The following is an 11,650-nucleotide window of genomic DNA, read 5'->3' as shown; positions in this document are numbered from 1 at the left end:
TCAGAGCTCCAGAGAAAATAGAGTGAGTCATTCTTGACTCCTTTCTTACATATGAATTCGTATCAGAGCAGTGTTCTTTATCCACACCTGTCTCCTGAAGCGTCCCTGCAGCCCGGAGGAAACCAGTGACTCCATGTTGTTTATGGTTCCCTGCTGAGAGCTGCTGTGATGACAACACACACAACTCCATAAAACATCATTTTCATCGGTGTGAAAAAAATCCTGATGTGATTTAACTGTTATGTCCTGGCTCAACTGCTGCTTTGCTTTCAAGCGAAGTCAATTCATGAGTGTGTAAGGACAGCGGGGCCCTGCAGGCATAAGTACGGAGCTTAAATTAAAGGTGATAAGAGCTGATGTCCTGACCAATGGGGAAGGAGCAGCTGATATTGAGCAGGGATACACTGAAGAGAAGGTGGGGTAGGTAGAGAATGAATCTGAATGATTCTTCTAAATGGTTGACATATTTAAGTACATATATTCAAGAAATACATACATACATACATGAACTAAATTTATTCCAGGATGTTCGTCACCTTTCCAGTTGCGACCGCTTTGCTCGGCATCTCTAGTAGAGGAGGAAATGATCCTGAGAGAACTCTGTCGCGCTGCATAGAGCTGGATGGAGCTGGGAGAATGCATCAAGCAGCTGATGGCTGAGGCCAAGCTCCTCTAGAGAGGATGCAGGATGAGGAGGTGGCTGACCTCCCGATGCACACCGAAGATTTGAATGTCACCGCAGGGCTCGGTGGTGACAGCCTGCCTGAGAGACATGTGAGCGGATATCGATGCTGCAGCGGCAGCAGCACGTGAGGGGTCACACTGAGAGTGGATGTAGAAAGTGTCACATACAGGAAACAGCTGGAGATGAGGCCTGATATCATCTCTGTGGTTGCAACAGGTGAGATACTTAAAAGCAAAATGAATGTGGAAATTGCTCTAATGTTATCATGAAAATCTAAATCTCACCTCTTAACTCTGAATAATTGAACAGCAGCACCGAAGCCATCTTGTATTGTTGATGTCAGTCATGGCTGCAGAGAGCTTTAAGCGTATCTTTGGGATTATTGTTGTGTAATAGGTGTTTTGCTATGTTTATGTATCCTCAGCGACAACAATGAACAGCCACATGGAAACCACAGACATTTCAGCACAAACAACCAAACTTGAACCATCTTTTCCTGTCAGACTAGTCAAACCATACCTGTAACTCATGCACCACTTCACCCCCGAAGGCCTTTTTCCTGTTTGAATACTTCATTTCGTGCGAACAGCCGGTGTCACAAGGCATGGTTAGATGTTCAATCTGTCTCTGACCTCGTTTTTTAGAGTTAACCCTTCAACACAAACCAGAAGATCTAGATGTTATTTTTTGTTCTAACTACTATTGTTATGACCATTACACCATATTGACTGAAAAATGTATGCACTGTTGAACATAGGATAAAGTTATTTATTGTTTGTGTGTTTTAGCACAGTGTGAAGATGGATTCTGATGGGGAAAAGGAATGGAAACCAGATATTCACTGTTTTGTTGATTGACACTTCCATCAACAGTATCCACAGTCGCATCAAACGCCTACATGAGAATATTTGACAACTTTGTGTGCCATCCTCACAGCTATTTATCAAGCAGTATAAAACGTGTCGTCATGATTAAAAAAAGAGAATCTACACAGTTCCTCAGATTTCAACCTCGTGCAGGCTGTTGAGCCAAACAGGAGAAGTCCGTGTGAAAAAGGGGCAGACGATGGAGACTGAAATTCTGCACTTCACTTCCTCTTCTTCCTCTTCAGGGCCTTCCACTCTCCCTCCTGAGTGGCCAAACTGCCAAAGAGCTCCTTCACCTTCCTCTTCCTCTCTGCATCCCTGCAACACACAATGTAGAAAAACGGTTAAGAGGCTTTTACCGGAAACAATTTTATTTCACTTCATCTTGGGAGGTTTCAGCTTTATCCACACCTGTTCATGACTTCATTGAGCTTCTCTCTGGCCAGGAAGCGCGAGTCCTTCCTGATCTCCCTCAAAGCGCCCTTGAACTCCTTCTTGTATTTGTGCTGCAGTCGCTCCTTCTCTCTCTCCTCTTTGTTGCTGCCACGCTTCTTTCCATAGTCCAGGCTGATGAATGTCAAAGATGGTATTCAAAAAAAATTGTGCATGTTTAATCTCCACAATTCATTTAAACTTGAAAAAAAGGGATTTTTATTCAATTTCATAACGACTTACATTTCAACGATCTTGGGTGTGAGAAGCTTCAGAGGAATCGGCTTCTTCTTCTCAAACACCAGCCTTGTTTGGGTCACAGGGACACTGCTGATGGCCTCTAGGATCTCACTGTGAAGCTCCTGCAGCAAAATCAACAAATATTAGTACAAACATAAAATCTGATACGTCTACAAACTGAAAAACAGTGTCTGTCTGCCACCAACCTGGAAAGGCTCAGGTAAAGTTTGGGCAGAAAGATGTTTGGAAAGCAGCGTGCTGATTGGCTGAAAGATGTGTGGAAAGGAGGTGAGGTCTTTGTAGAGCAGGCAGCATCGCTTCACCAGGTCCAGGCAGGTAAACAAACACATTAACCTGTGAAGAAACACATGAACATCGATGAGTCCACTTATCCACTTCCTTCCTCGTTGTTACTGACAAAAGAGCCATCACACACACACAATAACACTGATCACAGACACAATGAATATTATCTACAGATGTGTGTATTTATGCTCAGATACATGCACTCATCTCTACACACACTTTCACTTTAATTCAGGCTACGCTCACTCTCTCCTCCACCTCCCTGAGGAATGCTGTATCACCCTGGCAGTAATTACCACAGCTACTACACTGCCCGCACACAGCTGCTGGTGTGTGTTTGTGTGTGTGTGTGTGTGTCACTGTATGGCCTGAAGGAGCGCAAAAATTAGAATACGACTGGGCACCAGGTGTGAAGAAGAGGAGGCTCATGAAGCGTCGTGTTCATAACAGTGTGGCAGAGACTGGACCGGGTCAGACCACTTAAATATGATTTACTGGACAGGTTACTGCCAGAGTCAGTACTTATAATAAATCAAAATACTAAACAACAAGTGCTGCCTTTAAATAAATACACTGGATAAATTAGTCAGTACATCAAGTTAATCATTTAAATGATCTTGGATTCATTTCATACATTCATTCTTTGTAACTCATGTGTTTACATCTTTATTTGCAGCAGGTAAAGCAAATAGATGAAATTAAACCTCTCTTTGGAGTATGAGTCAGTGTTTCATGGCATGTTACAGGTATTATAATTTTAGTCGAGTACAAATAAAAATGTAATTCTCACAAACTGTGCACAACTACCATTTGCTGAAGCCTGTTTGCAAGCTTCTCTTTGTGCCCACACACCAGCTGCCGTGTGAAACCATGCTGGCGACTCGTCAGAGTCACACGAGTGGATGTCTCAGCTCAGAACCATACAGTCCCTTCAGGTAAACAGACTGCTGATGGGAGAGATCTGTGTGAGTGCATGTTTTCGTGCTTCAATTTAGTCTTTGCAGAAAAACAAGTGAGCTTCTTTTATCACCTCCATATATGAATCAGTGTCACTTTAACTCAGCTTTCCCATCGCACCATTTCATTCTTCGGCATCTTTTTTCTATTCCAAACTGAACATGAGAAGCTGTGATCTCCCTCCTCTCTTCATTCTGGGCCTATAATTGTCTCCAGACAAATATTCACCACTACTGTCCAGGGTATTTATGGCATATACGCAATCTGAAATCTGATGTTTCTTAATGCACAACTCCAATGATCCCACTCTACATCATGACATCACCCCCGTTTTGTGTTATTTTGACACCAAGCAGCTGAAGTTACATACAGTCCATTAGACCAATGTCAAATCGCTTTGGTCAACAGTAAACTGTGTGTTGCATCGCTGGAGGAACTGCTGGATGTTATGGTTAAAGTTCAGTTATTCCATACAAAACCTAGTGACTGCAAGAGAACTTTTTCACATATAATCAATTTAATAATCTCTGATATTGTCTATTTAGTTTTCTCATGCATCTTACAGCCACTGGTTCTTGGTTCTAGGTCACAGCAGACAGTCCTGTTATTCCATGTTGTGGCAACAAATTGGAAAATATATATTAGGGCGAAATAACAGTTTTTGCAAACTATGTGAAATAACATCAGTTCATGGTTTATGGTTTTGAGGTTACACCAGATTCTTTCCCTCTAGGTATACCACACTTGTCAATCCCATCGCTTTTCCGCTGTTTTGCTAACCCTCATCCTGGCCAAGTGCATTTGTTTACAACAAAGCCGGCGAGAAATCAATCAATAGAGCGGTAGATAACGTTATACATCATATGATGTTACGACGTGTATATTTGTGTAGTTTAATCTGTCATAAACAAGAGATTATGGGATACGGGCATGTTTGTGTCGTGGTGCGCAGAGACGAGAGCTGGGCGGTGGCACTAATCTTGCAAAGTTGTTTTTCCAAGAGACGCTACATGGAAGGCAGAGAGCCTCCATTCTCCCTCGTAACAAGTTTTTTTTCAACCATTTATTAAACTATCTTCTCCAAATCTGTTTAATTAAAGCAGATAACAGCGGCACGGCCGTTTCGGCTAATGCTGTGTTCAAGGCAGGCTTTTGAAACCGTAAGTTACAGCTTCAAGTCACAACTACGACTTGGTAGCGTTCCAGGTAACCCGTAGCTCGTGTTTTTACCGTCCTGTTGTCTGTGAAAGTTCCCTATAACGGCCACTCGTAACTTCCGACCCGTGAACTCGTACCAGATCGAACTGGTATGACTTCACAGGAAGGAAAAACACAAAGTACGAGTTTCCTTGAACGCACCATGAGTTAGCAGCCCCCGCCCTTGTCAGGCATCAATTGGTCCTCGTGCTACGTCACCACATTCACGCGCATCCCTTGGCTGCACACACAGCCCTTCATGCCGTTCTCTCCCCTCATTGGATAACACTTGTATCCCACAAGGAAAATTTTCTCCTCGGGTTACAGCAGAGCAGAGTGACGGAGAGACTCGTGTTTAGGCTGAAATACTTCATGTAAGTGATTGCTGACGGAAAATAGGACTATTTAGGACTTATATTAACAAAAACATTCCACTGATATCTGCTTTAAAGTAAAAATGTAGCATAGTTCAGCTACAAATCCTGCATAGTTCCTCTTTAACTCTTACCTGTGTTGGTCTCTGTCAAGGTCATTTTTCAGCTCCAGGTGATGGGCAGCAGACAGTGGAAGGCTTTTCTTGCTCCAGCTCTTGCAGGACTCAGAGTTTGACAACACCAGCAGATCACTGTTCTTCCCTGAAGGCCTAAAAGGAGGCACCACAGTGTAGCCTGTAACACAATGCCCAGGTCTGTCAGTTCTGGTTCACTTTAAGGGGGAAAAAAAACACAGGTATCGAAATGTGGAGTGACACATGAGTGTGCAGCTACCTAGAGAGGTCTTGTCTTGCACGGCCAGGTGTAGCGTTCCAGCCAGGAAGTTTACGAGCTCAGGCACAAAGCGTTTTGAGAAAGAGACGTACTCCACTGCCAGGCAGCACAGAACCAAACCTGACGTTACATCCTGTAATGTTCTCACTGGACACTGAGGATGTAAAAAAGAAAACAGTGGACATAAACACTCAAGTATGATTACGGCATAAAAACAGAAAAACAAACATCCATTCATCCAGATAAAAGTGTGTTATGATTCACTTCAGTGTTACTGTCATGTAAACAGCGTATCAGCTGCAACTGAGGGGTATGACACAAAAAGAATAAAAAGTAGCAGGATGAGGACTGGATTCAAACAGAAGGAGAGAGGGTGAAGCATTAGAGATAACACACAAATACAAACACACACAGGCACGAACGACGTAGGCAAGAACAACCCAAACAGAACAAAAACAGCTTTAACAACACTGACAATAATAAACAGAGAGAGCTTTGGCTGTGTGTACCTTGGTGAGAGCCTGGCTCATGTAAAGCATCGCAGGAGTTGTAACTGGATGTCTGAAGTCTGAGGTGGGGAACAGCAGGGCTGTCAACTTCAGGTAGATGAGCTGTGACCACACAACAAAAAACACAAACATTAGCAACTGCATTTGTCATCTACATGAAAAAAGTGCATATCTCCCTCACTTTTTAAAACCCTTGTAATTCAACAGCAACTACAGAATCTAAAATGATGATTCAACTAAGGCTGAAACAGCTCTAATCTGAATCCTCTAAAAAGTCTCTGTACACCCCGGTGAATATTTAGCATCTCATTTGAGTTCACAGTAACTAATCCATACCATGTCGAGTGTTGGGAAAGCAGCATGACCTTTGACCTCTAGCAGCTCCTCCATGCTGTGAGCAGAATCTCCAAGGAAGGTCTGCATTGCTTTACAGGCGGCTTCAGGGAACATCTGACACAGACCGTACAGCTCTCTACACACAATCAGAGAAAACAGCAGTGAGAAACACATGTGGATTTTAGGACTTAAAGGACAATCCCAGGCAAATTCAACCTGGGGCTATAGTTTCCTAATATTTTAGGTGTAAAAGAATCTGAAGATTTTCTTTTTAATTGCTCATGCAGTAGTTCTGTCTGTTCCCGCATCACCACAACAGCGTATAATGGGAGCGGACAGATCTTAGGCTGTTTACATCCTACAAAACCGCATTTTTTTTCACAGACAACATCAGATGCCTTTTCAAACATACACCAAGACTTTGTATTCCAGCTCAGTTTACAAACATGTCGGCTTTCATGAAGTAAACAAACCCCTCGCTGATGTTGTCTGTGTGAAAAATTCAGTTTTGTGGGATGTAAAACAGCCTAAACAGCCTAAGATTCGTCTGCTCCCATTATACACTGCTGTGGTGATGCAGGGAGAGACAGAACTACTATATAACAGGAGACATTCAAAAGAAAAACTTTAGATTCATTCTTTTACAACATTATAGCCCCAGGTTGAATTTGCCTGGAATTGTCCGTTAATATTTGTGTTTCGTTGTAAGAAAGTAAATACACTCTCTGGACTCACGGTATGAGTTTATCTACAGTGGTGAGCTCAGGTGGACTCCTTGTGGCCAGCTCTCCAACGTACTCCAACAGGAAGCCAAACAGTTTCTGAAGCAAACAGAGATAACCGCTGTAAGATCATGTAGCACTCAATGTAACCTTCAACTGCTCCAAAAGTCTAATACACACAAATAAAGCTTTTTTTCCCACATTGTACCTGCAGTTTGAGCTTATTGCCAACGGCCAAACCCGGGTGGTTGCACTTCTGAGTCCTGGCGATGATGAGTCTCTGGTTGTCAGGCGTGTGGCCGGAGAGCAAATCCTTCAAGTCTGTGTAGCTCTCTGGAGCTGGAGAAACACAGGGTACAGTGGATTACTATAACGTTAAGAGGGAACTCATCTCAGCTTCACTCAGGATACTTACAAAGTTTCTATCTGATCATTTTTTAAATGTATTTCTGTGTGTATTTACCAGTGAATGTGTATGGGAGCTCTGATTTAGCGGCCTCCTGCTGGGCCTTCACCTCCTCTTTGCTCAGACTCTTCTTTGGTTTTGCACCGGCCTCTTCATCCTCCTCTCCTTTCTCCTCATCCTCGCTTTCTTGCTCAGAGTCCAGGTCAGAGTGGCCATCTTCTTCCTCACTGCTGCCCTCCTCCTCCTCTTCCTCCTCCTCGCCTTCTTCGTTATCTTCATCTCCATCTTCATCTTCCTCCTCTGCCTCCGATTCCTCCTCCTCACCGCTCTCTCCCTCTTCTTCGTCTTCACCCTCATCCTCATCAGACTTCCCTCCGAGGTTCCACTCTCCATCCTTGACAAATAAAGCACAAATTAATGGATAAATGTCCAGAAACTCATCAAAACAGTGAAGATGTTCCAGTGAAAACTGAACATCAGACTCCACAGTGTTGTGTTGTCCTGTACCTGATAAGACAGCGTCTTCTTGTCGTCTTTATCCAGGATGAAGCCGTCGTTGAGGTCATCAGCAGACAAGTGATTCTGACTCTGTGTGCTCTCCCCGACTTCATCTCCCATCATCCTCCTCAGACGGTCAGCCTAGAGAAAGCACAGAGCAAAAAGAAAATATATATATATATATATTCATGGTGAGACACAAAACAAAAGCATGTTAAAATTCAAGTTTCGTCAGAGGGGAAAATGTTCAACAGCGACCTCAAGCGTGTGAACGTACCTCCAGTTTCTGCAGCTTCTCCCTCTCCTCCCTGGCGAGCTCCTCTGGGGTTTTCATCTTCTCCGAGGGCTGAGCCTTCATCTCGAAGCCGAGCTCTCTGACCATCATGTCGTACTCGTCCAACTGATCGACGCAGAATGAGAACAAAGAAGTGTCAGCCTCTTCCACTCACACAACCACATCCTGCTGATTGACTGGAGGTGGATCCGTACCTTTGGCTTCTCCTCCGGTTTCTCAACATTTTCAGCTTTCGGTGTCTTTTTCACCATCAGGGCTTGGATGCTCTTCCACTCCTGATCCAGCTTCTCAGTCAGCTCCTGCGCCTCCTCCTTCTGCACCTGCCGCTCACGCTGATCAAGAATAAAAAAAGTTAATCATCACAACCAAGCCAAATCTGTGGTATGTTATTGCGTTATGTTGGCTTATTGTCTTTATTCTTTCTTCTTTTGTGTCACTGTTGTTGTATGTGCTTTTATTGTCTATATTTTAATGTTACTCCCCCTCTCCCTTCCCCTTAGGAGGTATTTCACCTCCTACCAGGCCATTGCCTTAATAAGAATGTATTCTTAGCAATTCTTGCCTGGTAAAATAAAGGTTTACTACTACTACTACTACTACAAATGTTTTCCTTTGTAAATAAAATCCTATTTTAGTGTGTTACTGACTCACCTTCTCCTGTTTGGACTTCTGGATGAGCTCCTCGATGAGTTCCTGTCTAGACTTGGCCCTCTGGTTTCCCTCCTCCTGCTGCTCCCCAGGTGCTTTCTTCCTCAGTAGGCCTCCTCCTCCTCCTCCTCCGAAGTGGGAAGCAGTCAGCTCAGCTATGTGAGACAGAGAGAGACTACACGTCACTACAACGTACCAGCTCCCTCCACTTTAACCACATCACACGCAGTCCTTTAATGTTAGCATCTGCAGAAGAAAATATGATTAAAGATAAAGTAACTTAATAAGAAGTTACTCACCTGACAAAAGTCCCTTCTCTTCTGTTTCATCATCACTATTCACCAAGTCATTGAATTTCTCCATTTCAGCCAATGACTGGCCGTAATGAGTCAGCTCCTCGTCCTCGTTCAGGTTGTATACGTCCTTCTTATCATGGTTACGCTGGGATAAAAAGCAAAGTTAATACAGAGCAGGACAAACAGCTTGACTTGGATATTAACACTGTCATACAATTGCTCTTATTCCCAATTTTTCCTATACTAGTAGTCACAAACGGAGCATTAGATAGTGAATCAATTTTCTTATCATAACATTGATATCCTTGAAGGTAACACATATGAGTGATCACATCACTGACCTGTCTCTCCATTGCAAACCTCTTCAGAATTTTGTCTTCTGGTGCCATCTTGGTGTCATACTCTCCAAAGCGTCTGTCGATGAATTTGTTGGCCTTGGTCTTGTGTTTGTATTCCTTCAGGAGGGTCTCTTTTCTCTGCAGGGGGGGGTAATGAACACTGCATGTCATCCCTGTTCAGTCTCATAGATCAAACTTACTGCAAAAACATTGATTCTTTATTAGTTGTACTTATGTAACAAGAGTGAAGTCGAGACCACTGCAGTTAAGACTAAGCCTGCATGTTATACGCTCTATGGGATGAGCGATGGGTGCACCACCACAGAAACTTGTCCTCATTTCAACTTGTAGTTAGTTTTGTTCATGGTTCTTTCCGTGCTCACAAATGTCTCAGCCATTCCTGCAGAAAATCCCTCTCCCAGCGTGATGCTGTGAGCAAAAGACTTGACAGCACAGATAGTGTTTAATGGGTGTTGAGCTGTGACCCATAGCTGCCAGATACAGTGCTACAGTAGAAGTGTTAATCAAAGTATTTCGACTTTTCGTTACATTAGATTACAGGATCATTTCACAAGAAGAATTACTAGACTTAAAGTATAAAGACTTGTTAAGTCACCTACAAACTGTATGATGCGCACAATCTATTCAGCAAATCAATATTATACCTTTCCTCTAATGAAACTGGTGAAATCTGTGACAGCTTAGAGAACAAAACTATGCAATATTGATTGTTGATATTGATCTTTTAATCTCATTTGATGAGTCAAATGAGCTCTGTCAAGATTATTTACTATAATAAAATAATTTGACAGTGTGAATCCATTATATTATGAAACAGTAGATCATGTTTTAAAAATTCAGTGTGCCTGCTTTAAATCAATCAAATTATTATCTTCAGTGAACATAGGGTCACCCATGTGTCCAGTCCACTGACATGATTTATAATGAAGGATTAAGTCAAGTTACTTGCAGGAACTTTATATTTGGAGGGATTTAAAGACATACTCATAATCTTAAATTGCTCTGGTGTGTGAGTGTTGTGTTGTGGAAGTGGGGAATAACAACGTTATTATTATTTCTCTTACCTTATTAATGGCTTTGGATCGAGACACGCCAGGCAGACCCACGTCATGCTTGCTTTTTCTCCCCAGGACATCAAATTTCTTTCTGTTGATTTTCACCTCAAACGGGTTGTTTTTGATCTCGGTAGAGGTCTTGGTCTTTCGGACCTTGTCAGCAACGCTCCTCTTCTTAGGTGCCTTCCCCATCTGTGTCAATGTAGAAGACTGATGAGCTAACACCACATTACATTACATACATTTCTAATTGTTTTTTGTCTATCATGTCAAATGACTTATGAATAATACACATGACTCTACTGTACACAAAGGAAACGTATGAAGTATGCCATGTGTTTATTTAATTAATGACTAGGGGAAAAGGTGTTGGCAAAACTAGCATCGATATGAACCAACAACAGTTTGTAAACACACTAACAATCTCAAACAGGCTTTATTTACCTTTCAGTCGCGTTGAGGACTCGAGTTAGTAACTCCAGGCGGAAGAAAACATGGGACACTGAAGTTCTGCTAATGCAGAATTTAACGAATAATGTTAATTTCTTTCACTATCCACGTTGGTTTACAGAGTTTCCATTTCCAGCGTGCACAGCCTGGAGTCAAAGTTGAAATCCAACGAGCACACAACAGCGACTTCCGGTGACAACCTGCCTACAGCGCCCCCAACGGCGATGCTTCAAATTACAGCGAAGATGACAGGATTCATATGCGTAGGGCACACATGAATTCACTTTAGACACAATTATTGTCCAGTACTGATCAAACACCCTATTTTCTCGGGGAGTTCATGGGTTTTCATTTTTAAAAAATTCGTTTCTCAAAATATTTTAAGAAAGGTAAAGAAAAAAAGGCCCAAAATAACAAGACCCAAAGCTCCAAATGTGTCTGTAGCCTAATACTTACTTACTTGTTTTGGTGATGTTTTCATGTAATAGAAATTTGTATTTTTGGTTTTCAATGTATGCATTTACTTATGACGGAATGAAAAAAAAGTTTAGCTATTAATGTTGGTCTTATAATGGCTGATTAATGTCTGTGGCACTGCAGTAACTTCATGCAAGCCTTGTAAGTGA

General features: G+C 42.4%; 1 protein-coding gene across 2 annotated transcripts; it reads right to left on the bottom strand.

The window, feature by feature from the left end:
• Positions 1–1,432: 1,432 nt before the first annotated feature.
• nop14 (NOP14 nucleolar protein homolog (yeast)) lies at positions 1,433–11,172 on the bottom strand. 2 transcript variants are annotated; one of them, XM_085793273.1, is made up of 19 exons: positions 11,019–11,172; positions 10,584–10,792; positions 9,502–9,636; positions 9,164–9,305; positions 8,868–9,019; positions 8,411–8,548; positions 8,199–8,321; positions 7,931–8,062; positions 7,481–7,817; positions 7,226–7,356; positions 7,031–7,116; positions 6,296–6,431; positions 5,960–6,061; positions 5,451–5,604; positions 5,192–5,351; positions 2,430–2,577; positions 2,227–2,345; positions 1,963–2,118; positions 1,433–1,869 (listed from the first exon to the last, which is right to left on the bottom strand). In XM_085793273.1, exons 2-19 carry the CDS (start codon positions 10,764–10,766, stop codon positions 1,773–1,775), a joined length of 2,631 nt encoding a protein of 876 aa, XP_085649399.1. In that variant the 5' UTR covers positions 10,767–10,792; positions 11,019–11,172; the 3' UTR covers positions 1,433–1,772. The 2 variants fall into 2 exon arrangements, with proteins under 2 accessions (XP_085649399.1, XP_085649398.1); XM_085793272.1 differs by having other exon boundaries at positions 10,584–10,766.
• Between the last annotated feature and the right edge of the window lie 478 nt (positions 11,173–11,650).

This window comes from Trachurus japonicus, chromosome 12 (genome assembly GCF_045865225.1).
Source record: "Trachurus japonicus isolate A0001 chromosome 12, Traja_1.0".
NCBI lineage: Eukaryota > Metazoa > Chordata > Actinopteri > Carangiformes > Carangidae > Trachurus > Trachurus japonicus.
Note: the sequence above shows the minus strand (reverse complement) of the source record. Positions and strands in the feature narration are given on the sequence as shown.

Coding starts and splice junctions, on each gene's coding strand:
- nop14 (XM_085793273.1), bottom strand. CDS start 10,766: ATGGGGAAGGCACCTAAGAAGAGGAGCGTTGCTGACAAGGTCCGAAAG. Junction 8,549..8,867: donor AGAAGTCCAAACAGGAGAAG/GTGAGTCAGTAA, acceptor ATTCTTGATCAG/CGTGAGCGGCAGGTGCAGAA. Junction 6,062..6,295: donor CTTTCCCAACACTCGACATG/GTATGGATTAGT, acceptor GTGTGGTCACAG/CTCATCTACCTGAAGTTGAC.